Below are 16695 nucleotides of genomic sequence, written 5' to 3' on the forward strand. Positions count from 1 at the left end.
TTGATTGACAGAATAATACAAAAACCCACACTGGTCTCAATTGTGTGTTTTGGCATCATCGGAAAACACAAGAGAATTCCTGGCCCAAGTGCATTATTGTTGAAACTTTTTTTGAGTCCGTGTGCAGTATTGTTCTCGGTTTTCATCACATCAGCTTTTTCAATCAGTCAGCGGCTAAGCTTTCTGGAATGTACCTCTCCCGCAGAGACTCCCGCTTGAGTGCCAGTGTAGGCGCAAGTGGTAAATGAAAACCCCCATCATTAAGGGAGCTTGCCCAACAATCAACAGGCCATAAATTTGTCGTTATCGGAATTGTTTTCTAATCTCCGGATTCAATGTGGGAATGAAATGGTCCGATTTGTTTTTCTGTGGGTGGTGTTTGTTTTCGTAAGGGGATAAATTTAGAAGAGTTAGTCTGAGTTGGTCATGAATTTGTACCAAGTGGCGAAAGTTTGAGAATTACAACAGCTCCTTGGGAGAATTGGTAAAAGTCTTAGAACTAGTGAATTATTGTCCATATTGTGTGCTTATATAATTTGTTCATTAAAGCACTCTCTCTGTGTGTAAGAACTTTGTTGCATCTCAACCAAAAAATCTTGATGTCGGTTCACTTTGCATTTGGCAGAAATTTGTAGGTCTGTACTTGTACTTGTACACTTGTAACTTGAAGCTTCAATGCAGAAAAAAAAGTCTGGTTGAGGATTTGAATCCAGAAGGGGAGCAATGACGTTCAAGACTTTGCCCGACTCTCTTTTTGTCATTGTTGTAAGGTACTTTTGCACGAAATCTAAGGATGTAACTTTCCGTTTATTTTTGTAAACGTTTAGCACATATTTTAAATACCGTTTAAATGTTTAGCCGTTTTACAAAGGCTGGCTCCTGCCCGTTATGTCTGCAGGATGGAGTGATTGACAGTATAAATCAACAATGATTGATAAATAGCGGGCAGTCATTAAAAAAGTAAAAACGTTACTTGATTGCACTGCAGTGCTTCTAAGGTTTTGTAAATTATATAGGTTTGAAAATATTGTTAATGATTTGTACTATGTATGTTTAACTCAAAGGAAGATCGCGTGGAGGTATATTTCTTTGATTATAATTGTCCTCAAAATGTTTTGGAAAATTTGTAAATGTACTTAGAATTTATTCTGTTTAAAAGGTGTAAACGTCATTTCCTTAAAGAAATCCAAGGACAATCAAGAGAGTCATTGTTGTGTCATTCATGAAAGAGTCCTTGGTTACTCGGTGGCCAACATGCACTTGTTGAATGTTTTTTAGTCGTTAAAGTGAGGTGGATGGATGAGACTGACTATGAAATTTCTGTCTTTTAAACTTTCCCGTCTGGGGGCAGGAGACAGAGTTGTGTTTTAATTGTGACTCAGACTTCCAGTCAAAGCAAAACAGATTGCCGTTTGAGTTGAGTTGAGTTGCACTGAAGAATGACTCTGCCCTGAACCTGACCTATTGGGCATGGACTTGAAAAAATGACTCAGATTTTGTGCCATATTTTGATGAGTGTAACTATAATTATCGGGGAAAAGAAATTAGTGTCTTTGCCAAGCTTGTGGAAACAAAGATCAAGAGCAAGTGTACTGATCATATCAAGACTGAAATAAGGGCACACAAAATCGTTGTAGAGATTAGCCTCAGCTCCAAGGGTGGATCGGGGGGGGGGGGGGGGGGGACCCTCCACACCCCTTTGGATCCATCGATGAGCTCAAGCCAGTAATCTCAGTAATTGTGTCTCACCTAGTATTTCAGAAACTAGCAACCCTGATCCTTCCCATCGCTAATCCATTGTTATTAAAGAATCCTCTCCCGTCGGCTTATCCCCTTTAATCTGGAGGGACTCAATTGTCAACGACGTAGCAATCGTCCTGCACGTGACAAAGCTACAGACAGATTTTAATCAAATGCAAATATTTTGAATTTTTGTGACTGTTTGAACCCCCTCCCGTCCGTTGATCGCCTGGCAAAGAAAACAAAAATTGCCCAGGAATGCCAGTTTCCAGGAAAGTTGACTCAAGATTGACGCAGGATGCAGATGATTAACTTGATAGGAGCAGGCAAACAAAAGGTCAAAAGTCATTGCCGGTAATTGAACCCGACACCTCCATGTTAAAATAACCAACACTTGGAACCTGCAAAATGAATTAATAACTGAAGCTGAAATCGTTGGAGTGGAAGAAGCTTGAGCTACTCACGGTTGCTAGAGGTCAAACATCTTTCAGATCACTGGCGTTGGTTAACGTCAGTTTGTAAGTGAAAACCAAACCTGCGTGGGGGGAAGGGGAGTTCCAAAAGTTTGGACATACACAAAATAAAACCGGTCCATTCAAATCCAGAATTGCAATTAACTACTTATTGTCGTCAAGTTGAATGTTCATGCACGGAGTCCTTTACTCATTAAGGCTGCAGGCCAGTAAATAGGCCCTAAATTGCCTACGCCGGCCAAATCACGATTTGCATGCCCTCAAATTCTCCGGTATTAGAGCATTTTGAGGGCCATGAACTTGAGGGTTTGTAAAACAGAAGGGTGGAAGCGGTGCAGAGGACTGCAAGCTCATATTTCGGTGAAATTTGGATGAAATTTGGCTCTAAAATTGCTCTATTTTGCAATGGAGTGTAGGCATCCTTTTGAAAATGGCAATGGGCTTCAGGACTAATTTTACGGATGATCATCTTTGAATAAATTTTCTCCCAAAAGTCATTTGTTAACCCCCATAAAATTGAACAAAAAGTGACAGATGATGAAATAAACTTTAAATTGATGCGTGTCTAAAATACTTCAGAAACTTGTGATTATTTTAAATAGTTTTGGAATCGGTGTAGTTATCACTGCGGTCTATGGAAGTCTATTTACTGGTCTGCACCCTAAAGCCAATTTTGTGGAAGGTCCGCAACCTCGTACTTTCTGACACCTTGAATTGAGGCCTGCACTTCAGTTTTCCAACTTGATTCCTTCAGAGACTAGTAAATCAAATTTCCTTTCCCTTCGCCTCCTCCCCCTCAGCCTGCGACTGACCTCCGTTTCCTCCTTTAAACTCTAGAGCTGTTGCAAGACGTGTGGTTGGTTCCATGCAGAGCCAAACAGTTGGATCGCTGCCCAGTACATAGATCACTTCTGATACTTTGTTATTGAATGCAATCAGGCCCAAATCAAAAAGCTGTTGAGAAAAACTGTTTGCGTCCTTGTCCCAATGGTTTTTGTTGGGTGATGGTTCGGCGCAACTTGTTGACATCATGTCAAAGTGACTCGCAGTAAGTGCAAGTGACAGAGTAAAATTTGCCCCAGGTAAACTAATCCCAATCAATTGGTGTGTCTCTCTGGATGATACATGCAGCAGCAGGCACCAAGACGTGCTTCTTCGCCTCCATCTGAAGTTTTCCCGCACAAACATTTTTGGTGCACATAGTGCAGAGTTGTTTTGATATGTGAATGGCCAAATCAAAACATCCAGGAAAGATTTTGTCCCTGTTTAATGTTGAGAATCCCTTAATGTTGTGTTGAGGTTGATGGTAATTATAAATTTAGAAGACAAGACGTTATAAGATTACAGCAATTCTAATGGGCTGAAAGGCTTTGTAGTATGGAAAAAAAACCTACAATTATAATGAGCTGAAAGGTTTTGCTGTGTGGGAAAACCTACATGCAGCTAGTATTTCAAAAATTATCCTTTTTTAACAAGTGATATATAGGCAGTCAGTGTTTTTCCTTGATTTGCATCACAAAATGCAAGACAAATTTATTGGGTTGTTTTTTTTTGCTATACATAATTTCATAATTTGACAGATCATTAAGCAAAGATGTGTTTGCCATAACAAAAAATTTTACCTCTATAAATTGCTCTGTTTCATCTTAATTGGGGTCAGGGAACCAGACTACAAGAACACGATTGTTTTTCTTGGTTTTTCCAGCATCTACGAACCCAAAACGTCAAGCACGTCAGTGTAATAATATTTACTGTAAATTACTAACCCCCAAATCCATCCATTTCTGAATATTACAGCAAAAGCAGAGATTTTGAGCAATTTCGTTGCTTTAAAAAAAAAATGATCCTATTAACTTAAAAAGTGTGAAATGATGTGATATATACTTTCTTCCAACAGACGTCCTGAGACATCCTTCCTGTGGTTCACCTCGCCATGGAAGACGCTCAAGTTCATCATCTGGAACAACTACAAGTGGTACATCATTGGCTTCTTCGTCGCAATCATCATCATTGCCTTTGTCGTCCTCTTCATCTACAGCGTGCCGGGCGTCACAGTCAAGAAGATATTCAATGCCTAGAGCATCTCGGATGAAAAGGTACAGTTGACTCTCATTAATACAACATTCTGGCTATGGTGAAAATATGGCCTCGGGTCCAACCGTGCGTTTGTGTACAATGAATGAGACCGACACCCTTCTCAGACAAAATGTGGATACAACAAACATTGTAGCTAGGTCCGCAAATTGTGTATTAAGAGGAGTCAACTGTTTTTCAAGCAAGACAGTTTCTAAAGCAAATCAAATATCCAACTTGAAGGTTGCAAATGAGCGGAAACTACCTTTACAAAGTAAATGTAGTTTTGGGTTTTTTTGTTTTTCATTAGAGACGATTTAGAATACCTTTTGATTTGTTGATATAACCATGGATACTAGATAAAAAATGTATTGTAGTTTTTGGTGATGAAAAATGACAGTATAAATTATAACAAACAAACATTGTAACACAAAGTGTATTTTCCTGCATGAAAAAAAAATTCAGAGTATCATGAACTAAAATTGAGCAATAATTGAAAATATAATCGGTGATTGGAATTTCTTTTGTAGCGTTAACCTTACAGTATTTAACAATAGATTAACTATAAAAAAAGAGAACTTTAAAGACAAGTTGTCCATGTGCCTCTTTGCAGGGGTGGGAGATGGAACATTCTTTTAAAATGGTTGACCAACCATTTTGTTGAAGTCTTCCAGATAGAGTATATTTTCCTAAAATTAAATGTTGTTTGTGGTATTTCTACTTTTGATAAACCCTCTTGAGTTGGTTTGTAATCATGTAGTAGGTAAAGGCCTGTGTGGTAATAATAGTACGTAGTTTGTAGAATGTAAAAAAAAAATCCTGGTTTATTGAGTAAAATTCTTTGCAATAGATGTCATAAGTATTAACTTTCTTCAAAAGTGCCTTATGCAAAAAAACAAAAAAAAATGCACTGTCTTCCTTTTTCCTGTCTGACAATTTGGGTATTCCTCGATGAACTTGATAATTAAGATTATTATGTGGTTTGATCGCATTGATTTGTCCCTGTCAATATTGGTGTGTATGAAATGTGGAGAAATTTGAAAATGATTTCTTGTGTCCAAGAAAGATTTTGTTTTGTTTTTTTCTCCCTGAGAAGATTTAAATAAAATCGGTGCAGGTTGCTTGCATATGTTACTGTGCTTCCAGCTACAATCAGGTATTTTTCCAACTTGAGATTATTTTTGTATTTAGCCTAATGCGTACGTCTTCTATGTGCTTTTGTAGATTACAAAAAGTGAACTATAAAGTGGCCTAAGCATTAATCAAGGGAAAAGAATGATAAATTCTAAACATGACCACAAAGGTTTTAGAAAAGGTAGCTCATGTAATGAAAGCCATCTTAATGTTTGACCAATTTGAAAGAAGAAACAAATTCCACTATAACTGGTAAACGTGTCTATGTATATGATTCTGTGACTGTTCTCTTATGTGTATTCAGTTTCCATCATTTCAGCATCATTACACAAATAGACCAAAATACACATCTGTTTGTGTAATTGTGTCAGTCATAACAAGTGAAGAGTAAAATTAGATCGCATAAGTTCTTAAAGAAGGATTTGATATTTGTTAGGTATCATCTTCAAGTCTCTCCTTTTTTTCTTAATTTAAGTTGGCCACAATGATGACGATGTCACCATAAAAGACTAGTTACTTTTGTAAGAAGTAGGTGCAAGATATTGAAGGTAAATGTACACCATTTACAAAACAAAATGTGTTTTGCCGATTCAGGGTACAGTAAAATAAATTTGAAGCAGGATATTAAATACCTTTCGAAATTTCAGCTCAGTAGATATACTTTTTGAGAAAACTGTAACAATGCATCTTTATTTTTCTCGACGCAAAGCATTGCAAGCACGATGGTTTGGACCTAACCATCGCAAGGACATGATGGTTGCTACTCTTTTCTCGAAAATGATAGGCGCAGTGATTTCTCAAGATGCTTGATCCCATTATTTAATAGGACATTTCATGATATTTTGACGGTTTCATTCTTGAATGTTTGCAAATGGTGTTCGTTACACTTTTAAGATGAATGTAAACTTTTTTTTTTAGAATTAGCCAGATATCATTTATTCAACTGAGATGAAGGCACAGATAGAGTTCAAATATCCAATCATTTATTGACCAGTTACTTTATTGTCGACTTGGTATTGTTAACGATTAGGCTTGATTTTTACTTTATGTAGAAGGCACTCACTTCACCGTCTTCTGTTTAAAGGATTATGAATAAAGGTAACGGGGATGAGTGGCGTTGTTGATTTGTATTTATTGTTTGATGCCTTGTCGTTGGAGGAAGCCTTGTGATTGGAGCATTTTCAGAGGAAATTGCCGCCCATGTGTTTGTGATTTCGAGCCAATGTCATGCACTGATCAGTGTCAGAAATCAGGATCGAGTCAAAAAAAATTTCAAGGCATTCGGGCTACTTTAAAGTTCGGAACATCCATTAGCCTGTAGAGCTAGAACAACGAATTGTATTTATTTTGTGGAGTACTTGCCCTCTCAACTTTGGGGGGGGGGGGAGAAATTAGACGCCACTTCACGCGATTGTTGATCTCTTAAAATTTACAAATAATAGGGGTTTAAAGACGAGAATCCTCGGGCATGCTACACTTCATGGTTTTCTGTTTTGCCTATATTCCCCAGGGGGAAAAAAGTAAACCTGTTTTTAAAAGATTTGTTTTGCTTGTGCGCGTTCGATGTTTGCAGACTATTCAACAAACACAGAATGTGGACTGACGTCACATGTTCCCAGTATTCCGGATAGTCGCAGGTGTGTTGTTCGTGCAGAACTTCCTTCAACTTTCGTTTCCCGAGACCCGTACCCCACGGGGATTTCTTGTTTGAAATGCCGCTGACGGTCCCGGGCCCCGGCACATGCCATTCCCTAGCTAGCTGGCTACCTTCCCTTGTCCCGTTTCTGTAAAGTTCACCCCTCGGTCAATTCGGGTATTACCGCGCGAGTGCTTGCAAACTGCCGGGGTCGGTTGTAGGTCGCGCGCAGAAAAGGGCCGAGTGACAAGAACGTGCTTTAAACCGCAAACCTAACTCGTGCGTAAATCTGTCAGGCAGGCAATGACAGATCGTGTTGGTTTATTCGGTAATAGCTTCCTGACGGACAAGCCAGGGTAATTTGCGGGTGTCTCTACCGAGTTCTCATTTCTGTGGCATTTTTATTGACTACTTCCTTGCAGTAGATTTGACACGGTGTTTGTGGGAGGGGATACATTGTCAATTCAATCTCAAAGAATATCAGTGATTTGATTATGAAAAAGCCACAAGTTGCAATTATAGTAGGGTAAACTTGGATGAAAAACAAATGCTTGGGAAGCACTGAGAAAGAGAATCATGGACTGATCGATTGATTTCTTTTATTCGTGGCCGTCATGTCAAAATGAAACTAAAAGAGCAGCAACTTTTCCCACACCAAAGATTGAGCGGATTGGCTGAGCCCATCGAAAAACTTTCGTTTCCCTGCTTTTTGCAAACTGATCAATAGATTATAGAACGCTAGCTTTGTAATCAGTTTCGTTTCATTATGCTAACGGAAAGATGTAGCAACAAAACAACCTCTGGTCGTCGCAAAATAACCTCCAGATAACCTCCGTGAAAACAGGGAGACCGTACTCAGAAACTGGGGTCAGAATTCCAACCTTGATACGCCGTGTCATTTCTTTCGTGCCAGAAGCCTGGCATGATAGCCATCAGTGTTTGTTCAGACCAATTTTTGTGGTAAATAAGACGGTGTCCTTATTTTGATAACAATGTGCCAGTCACGCAGCGTGATGCAAAGCAGTTTCAACTGTACGGCCCAGTGAAGATATAGTTACGAAATAGATGTAGTTATGAAACCTGGGGTTTGTTGCTGAGAAACAAGGTCGTATGGGCTCGCTATGAAAAGGTATTTTGTGGAAAGGAATTTGGGGAGAACAATATGCTTTTTAACGGAAGGTCGTGCACTTTCGACCCCAGGATTGTATTTTTGTGACGTGATGGATCGTGTACGGGACGAGTTTCCTTTGTAATGGCGCGGCGACGGAGGTTTCGTCTGAATACTGTAGTAGGTTTCGGTACCCCCCCCCCCCCGGGTTGGTCGGGAGCGAAATTCATTCTTTTCAAAGTATTTTTATTATAAAGAGACTTCCCCTTGCCTTGCTTCCATTGCCCGTGTACGTTTCCCGGGATGTTTAGATTACTTCACACCGAATAATCTTGTTTTTATTTATTTCAGGGAATTAAACAAACAGAGGATTTCTGATAATGCATTCCCTTCGCACTTAGGTAGAGTAGGCCTATGTGAAATATAAATATTAAAAAGAGACATTTATAGGGGAAAAATCTGAGCGTCAAATGAGGTCCTGTGGTCCCCCACCCCCTTTCCGCTTTTCGAATTTGGAGTGGCGGCTGGCGCCATGGCCATTCGGCCCCGGAAAAAAAGGGTTCCGGTCGGATCCGGCCGCATTCAAAGCTGATGCCCCACCCTCATTCTACGCCACTGCCCAAAAACGTCACCAGTGCGTCACAGACGAGAGAAAAAACACGGTTCATTGAAAGTTCAAGGATTAATCCTGCGTAAATAAAGTACAAAAGACTCTGAATTATTAGGAGACGGGGCTTTGACTAACGCAAATGTTTGTCGAAGCTGTCCTCCAAAAAAATAATATGCCCGTAAATGCCCGGAAAATAATTCAGGAACGCTGTTCATGGCACAGATTGTGTTCGCGTAAAATGCCTGCCGCGTCCGTTCTGATAGTTTTCTACCGTTAAATTTCTTGGGTGTACATATTTGTCCCTTCCATAATCAACAACTAAAGGTTTTTAGTAAATAAACTACAGTGAAAGTTGATGGACAGCCAGTGATCCCAATTTGGTTACAGGTCATACAAGGAGGGCGTTCCATAAATAGTGGCATGTAATACAACACAGTTGCCCAACTCTCGTTTACAGTTTTGTCAGTTGGACGCGGGGCGTATCATTCCTCGCCGTAGGCCTCCCGTTGTCGTGTTTGTTGAGTGCCGAGTTTACCCTGGCATTGCTGTTGAGCAGATGCAGAAAGTACAGATTTTTTATTGAAACCCTGTCGTGGGACAGACAGCATTTTTTTCAGTAGCGGATTAACGCACGGGCAGATAAACCAGGCCTGGTCCTCCCACATGCATGCAACATACTTTTTGTCCTTCCGGATAGGAGAAAGTTTGCTACAATTCCAGAACGTTCACCAGCTCGGCCACAATGTAAAGTTATCGTGATTCCTTACAATTCACATTAATTTATCAATTCACGTCACTGACATTACAAGAGCAAGTCTGTTACATTGACTAACGGTGACACACAGAGTTTTCTCCTTTCTCACTTCTCATTCAGCGCGCTGCAAAAAGTTACACCCCAAAATTGCCACGAAAAGGAATTTCGGCAAGCGTTATAAACGAAAACCATGTAACTGAACATTCGGCTATGATCCTTTTGCTCCCAAATTTTGGGTACAATACTAGAGGATTGGTACAATACTTGAAGTTTGGTGGGCGCCCTTTCGGACGATGACGTCATCATAACTTTTGACAAGCACCTACGCTGGTATTCATATGTGCCCCACCAATCCCATTTGGTGTTTCCCTTAGCCCTGCATGCTTGTGAGTCTCTACATGTTTGTTTCTTGTATCTCTGTCATTTTGCCTCTGAAGAAGAACTTGTAAAGTTTGCAACGTCAGGCCGCATTAATTGTTGTGAAATTTAGCATCCCTCACTGAATGGGTTCTGTTTTAGTAGAATCAAATTGTCTCGTCTGGCCACAGCCTACACCTAGTTTGTAACACCTGCGGAGGCCAACCTCAAAAGTCATGCCATTGAATGTTGGCACTAACTGTTACTTCAATAACACATGGTCTGGAAACCTGAAGAAGAATTTGAAAGTCATGAAATTTACCGGGTCCGGTATTCAAAAAGGTGGTTTCCGAGTTGTTGAAATCACTTTTTCAGAAACGAAAGCGCCTGCACCTCACAACCGCTTTTATGGTAATACTCTCCCCGCTTTTAATCATTTTGTTGTTACGGACGAAAAAGAACAAATCGACCCACTTTTCATTCAACTACCCCTCTTGCTTTTGGTACTGGTTCCCGCCGCAATAATGGCTGAAATGATAAACACCGGGTCAACGGTGATGAGGTCCACTGTTAACATGCCGGAAACTTTGAGGCAGGAAGGAAGGCATTTCTGTAGGTTTGATGTAAAAAAGAAAAAGCAAAATGGCAATGCCTTTCATGGAAGACACGCCAAAATAAAATCATTAGACTAAACCCTTTAGTGGCAAAATACAAAGTATCACACTGATATAGGGTCGTGTGCAGTTGGAAAACCGGATTGTGCCAACTAAATTGAAGCGATCGACGTCAGATTTCTCGGACTGTCAGACATGTTGCACGCAATCAGTTGTGACATGGCAAGCGGGTCGGCCCAAGGGCCAACCATTGTGATGGAGTAATATTAGTAGCGACATTTGACGTAGATCAGCTTTCATCTGAACCTGGGCTGAACCCGAACCTGGGCTGAACCCGAACCTGAACTTCATTATTTCCCCTCGTTGCGGCCGTTGCCAAAAATGTTGACAGTGGTACCCGGAGGCAGCGAAATGAAGGGATGTTCTCGTCTCATTTGTTTCAAGACAATTGGGATGGGGTTGGCTATCATCATTACTAAGCGTCTTCGTCTTAGTGATGACAAAATGACAGCTTATGTAATTTTTTTCTCGGACAGCATTTGGTCCTTTTCATATCAAAACATTGTTGACGACACGATAACATAAATCTAACTGTAGCACGCGTGTTAAACCGATGAGACTAAGTGACGAGTAGAGATTCGACACTTCGTCAAAACGAAAAATTGAGTGTGTCGCACTTTCACTACTTTGTGTAATTAGCGTAATTAACGAACGATGGAAGTTTATGTCTCGAAATTTTGTAAGCATGCAGAGGATATATGATAAAAATGTTTGAATATCCAAACATCTCAGAAGAGAGCCTATCTCGGTTTTTGACGGATTTGTCATTAGCACTTCGTCAAAACGGTGACGAATACGTGTGACCAAAAGCTATATCTACTCAAAACTAGTATCTGATAATTATGTTTGTTGAATATTAAAAGCACTGTATCACGTTTTGGTCTACTTATTTGAACAATTTGTTCCATCTAGACCCATCTCACATGACTAGAGTAAAATATGAGTGAATATAAGAGAACATACGATTGTTGGGAAATCCATACCTCAAGTTGTAAACAGTTTATGATTCCCATGCATCGACTCTACAAGAGGGATGTATTATAAATAGTAGCGTCAGTTTGGCGCTAAAATGTTGAATACACTGATTTGTTATTTGCTTGTGTCATTGTAAATATTAAGGGAAACAAATTTCACAAGAGCAGTTCATGTGTTTGCGTGTGGGAGACAAGGATGAATGAAAATGAAAGTAACACATACGTGTGACTACAATAGGACAGGTATGTTTTTTTCTATGTACAAAAATACCGGCGCATTGACGCATTTCATAAAAATCACAATTGTTCAAAACGTAGCAGGCATGACGATTGCTTTTTCTACTTGGAAAAGATATCTTTTCGGCTTTCAGGACTATTTATATCTGCGGGCGCTTATACAATCGAGAGCTACAATTAAGTTGTTGTGTACTTTACTTTACAGATACAGGCCGGGTCAGTACTCAATAGTGAACTGCCAGGACGAAAACACTTCAGAACCAAGGGCGGATCCAGAACACAATATTTTTTAGGGGGGGGGGGGGCAAAAGAATTTGGTCTCCCAAAAAGTGGGATTTTTGGATTCTAGATGCTCTGTGGTGCGATCTGAGGCAATTTCTGACCACTTTTACCATTTTTCTTTTGAGAAAAAAGATGGTGGTGCACGAAGTGCCTGCCTTTTTATTGCGACGTCACTGAAACAAAATCAGGTTCTTTTGGTGGGGGGGGGGGGGCATGGCCTCCGTTGCCCCCCCCCCCCCCGGATCCGCATTTGTTCAGAACTAGTAATTCAGAACTGACTTTTATAAGATGCCATTGCGTCAAAATTGTAATATTGCACAATAAATCAATAAAAAGGATCACTATTTTCCACATTTTTGTCTTCGTAAGTTCATTCAACCATATTATTGTTAGTTTTCGATGCACTTAACCAGATTATGTATAGGATTTCTTGGTATGGAAACAACACACGCGAGAAAAGAATGGCGTGGGCCTACAGGGCATGCAGGATAGTGGCTCCGTGTTCTGGAGGTCAATGACCTCTTAACTGAAGCATTCCCGTCTTGACATCCACATTTTTGGCGGAGTTTTTTTGGAAGGGCAAAGTATGCAGAAATCATATCTAATATTTCGCCAAGTGCCAAAGGTTAGTATGTATCATACAGCAATCACCCCGGGGGGAAAATACAGGAACAATTTTGCATTTCAACAATTTCACTTAAAACTGTCGTTCCTGGAAGATTCAGTTAGGTCTTTCCAGCTATAGTGGCACACCGACCGAGTACTCCCCCAATCCTGTTGCGGATTTCCTTCCACAATTCTTGAAACAAACATAACTGGTTCTCGGGCCTCAAAATATAATATCATTTGGGGACATTAAAAAAAGGTAACCTACACCTCCCTTTGTTTTCTGTCTTGACATTTTTTTGGAGGGAGTGGTTGGGGAGGGGGTGGGGTTGGATCATACCATGTCGAGTGGAGGGATGTACATAATGGTAGCGACTCCGCTAAAACGGCCACATCTCTCGTGGTATCTTTCACGAATAAGGTGCCGTTTACTAATTAATTCGATCCCGTCCTTCCTTTGAATTGAACATTAAACCTTTTCTTTTTTTTAAAACCCGAGCAAAATGGCTGGCTCAAGCTGAATCGTTTCAGTTTTGAATTTTTGTGATGCCTAAGAAATCCTGCCATTGTAAATTATTGTTGATCCTTGGGGGGGGGGGTATATACAGCTTCCCCGTCTCCAGGAACCAGAACTAGGCTACAGATCCACCAGTTTTACCAGCTGTTTTCCCTTTAATGTCTCTCAGTGATTGACGGTAGCATTGCCTCCGCACGCCTCCAAGTCGAAAACGACCCAAAGGTCACGGTGTACACGTACCAACCTACTTCACGGAGCTGTCATGTGATCGATGCCAATTATCATCTTGAAATATAGCCCATCTGGGCAAAGCAAAAAAAAATGAAATGTGACACATGGAGTTTTGGTGAGCTGACATCCCATTAATTGGTTCTGCGTGCTGGATGGGTTTAGTACCTGGAGAGGGGAGAGACTGCGCACGTCCGTTGGCAACCGGAGCACAAGATGCCTGTCTTGTGCGGGGAGGAGGCGGAGCAAGGATGTACCAAATTCTCCTCAAGTTGGAGTGATGTTGCTCCTATAGCTCTTGTGGGTTTCTGTCTCAGCTTAAATATAGAATAACACTAATATCCTGCGTGCCTGTCCGTTCAAAGTCGGAACCCTATACTTAAAATCAGGAACGGCAATTTCCTGACGGGGTTGTGGGGACCGCTAGCATGAAAAGCTGGAGCATGAAAAGCTGGAGCATGACGCCATCCGCATATTATGGGCGCTCTTCCAAGTACAACAGGGCCCATATACGTACGTATCCGCGCTTTTTGCAGATTCCTTGCGATACGAATTGTTCAATTTAGGCTCATTTTGTGGTCGATGCCCCCTTTTTTGGAGCTGGGGAACATTATTTTGAAAATTCAGGTAACTTCGGCACACATTTTACGCCTCCAGCAAAAAAAAAAAACATTCGGGAGAATGTTCCCAACTTTCCCCGGCATTCCCCCGGCATGCCCCCGGGATCGCCGCCCCCATTTTCAGGGCTTGGGCGCCTCCTGGCACTTAGTCAGCGTGCGTACCCCGTAGCAAATAAATTCAGTCCTGCGATAGCAATTCAGTTCAATTTATGTGTTTACAAGGAAATGAATCATGCATCCGATTGCAACGGAAAAACAAATTACGGAAATTGTCCCCATCTGACACCACGATTTTGGATGAGGGATCTGTTGATTACTGGGAGCGGTTCATAGAATCTGGGCCACGCGGGTCAGGCTGGGCCGTCTGCCCCCATGGGCCTCGTAAATACTGACAAAAATTGGTGGTGAAAAATATTTATGCTGACTTGCCAGGGTTCACACGTCGACCTGACTGGGATAGTTTCACAATTATTCGGTGACTGTGGATTCCGATGACAATCTGGACAAAGAATAAGCTTTGGTCGTCAACTGACGGCTGCAAACGATGGGAAAAGAAATGGGTCGTAGTTGCGGAAATTCTTCATCGTGTTATGACACACCTCTTGTATTCTACGTGCCGAGGAGGCCGCAGAACCAATCAGCCATGTATTTCATCATCATTTTTTATCATACCAATATATTTGATATAATCTGTATTTACATATTTGCGTTTGATGTTGTTTTTCCTTGCCAAGGCTTGAATAGCCTCATATATACTCATTTACAATTATGTACCTTCACACCAAGTTTTTTTCTTTTAAAAAATAAAATTTGTTATAGGCTAACCTATTTCGTAGGAGAAAAGTTCGTTTTCAGGCGTTTTAGTCATTCAAGTAGAAAACCCCTTTCGACATTACTTTTCATAAAAAGTGTTCGATCCCGCCTTGCCAAACGCTTTTTTGTTGCCCGATTGCGGAAAAAGTTTGAATTTGTAACCTTTATTACTTACTGTTGAGACCCACACAAATATTGTAAATCAATATCATGCATTATTACACCAATTCTTCTCTGTACTTTTACAGCAAATGTTTGCAAACCGTGAAACCTACGTTTTCTGTCGGTTTTCAAAGAAAATGACGATGTACGTTTCTTGTGCAGTTGAAGCATGTATGGAGGAAGGAAGTTTTTCCATGGTTAAAAAAAAAATATGCCGAGTTGCGCCGCCGTGGTATAAATTTTATGCAATCGCTTTTACCCTTCGAAACGTTTCAAGCAAAAACTTTTAGCATAATACTCACTCATGTTAAGGTACAGAAAGCACAATGACCCTGACCACTGTGAGTGCGGAAAATGTTTTTACAGTTGCATCATGAACAGACTTTTAGACATTCTACAAAATCGGATTTTTACCTAAACCTCAAGCAAAATAAACAGTTTATAACAACCGCAATGATGATATCTCTTTCAAGCCCGGCATCTTTTTTGGTATACCTTTCGACAAGTTGCTGGATCGCATGTCCTGTGGCAGTCATGACGATGTTTTTGGTCCTTTTAAGCACAAAAATCTCGGACATTAGCAGCAATTGATGTTTTATATACAATCTTAGGTTTAATGAGCCACAGCCATTTCCATTGTATACCTAACCTGTATGCAAATAGCGATAAAAACAATACCATACCAATACAAATATATTTTGGATTCATCAACCAACCGGATAACTGCAATGATGCAGGCCCCGCGTTTAATTAATGTGTGTTGCAATGCCCACTGAGAATCTCGCAAAGTTCAACTTTTAGTTTTAGGGTTTCAGGAGCTCCAGCGCTTGCGCTCTTGTTATTTCTTACACAGTGTTACCAAAGGAGGTATCAAATTGAACCGGAAAGTTTCCGTGACAAAACATTTATTTCGTTTTTTTGTTCACCGAGAAATGTCCAATCAATTATGATAATAATAATTGCTTAGTTCCTTTTTGTGCCAGGTGTATCTGCAGTGTACCATTTTCACGCATAAAAAACTACGCTAAGCATCATTCGTGTTTGCGTTATTTGCCTCGCTTTGATTTTGAAGATCTTGACACCATCATGTAAGATAGTGTTGCATGAAGAAAAAAAAACACTCTAAGACTAGCGCATGGGTTAGGTGACGGAGCTAAACACGTCGATCTGTACAGCCGAGGGCGGGATTGGGCTAGATATTCAATCATCAATAATTTGAACTTAAGGGGCGACAGAAACGAGGGACGCATCATTATTGAAAACGCAGCAAACGCGAAGATGCGATTATAAATCATGAATTTTTTGAAAGCCGTAGTTTTCAAAAACCGGGTCAGGTCCCTCTCGCCCTAACCCTGAATTCAGCTTTTTAATAACATCGATTATTACCCCCTTGACAATGCTGCTGTAACAATGAGATAGCTTGCACCTTTTTTTCATCCTGCCTCGCTCGATGATCCCCGAAGGCGGATAGTATCAAATGTGCGTAGCCTCTACCGTGTGTCCTCTAGTTGACCTTTCCTTATACTCCCTGTCCTACGGTGAACTTGGCAATGCTTCTCGTGTCAAAGCCCTCATAGCTTCAGAGTAAGACACGTAACGAGAGTCGCATGTTCACACAGCTTAGCACAAAGGTACAGGTAAACAATACCCGAGCTTCAAAAGACCATAGATGCCTTGGCCTCCAGATACGAGCCACG

At 40.7% G+C, this 16695-nt stretch overlaps 1 protein-coding gene across 7 annotated transcripts in view; it reads left to right on the top strand.

Moving 5' to 3' along the window:
• LOC119739967 (myoferlin-like) overlaps nucleotides 1-6534 on the top strand; it is a 73037-nt gene extending 66503 nt beyond the window's left edge. For all 7 annotated transcript variants that reach the window (XM_038215127.1, XM_038215128.1, XM_038215131.1 and 4 more), the window contains one exon: nucleotides 4111-6534. In XM_038215127.1, coding sequence (XP_038071055.1) covers nucleotides 4111-4291 — 181 coding nt within the window. In that variant the 3' untranslated portion in view covers nucleotides 4292-6534. The remainder of the gene's footprint in view (nucleotides 1-4110) is intronic.
• Nucleotides 6535-16695: the final 10161 nt, after the last annotated feature.

The sequence above is a fragment of the Patiria miniata genome, unplaced genomic scaffold (assembly GCF_015706575.1).
Source record: "Patiria miniata isolate m_02_andy unplaced genomic scaffold, ASM1570657v1 HiC_scaffold_4, whole genome shotgun sequence".
NCBI lineage: Eukaryota > Metazoa > Echinodermata > Asteroidea > Valvatida > Asterinidae > Patiria > Patiria miniata.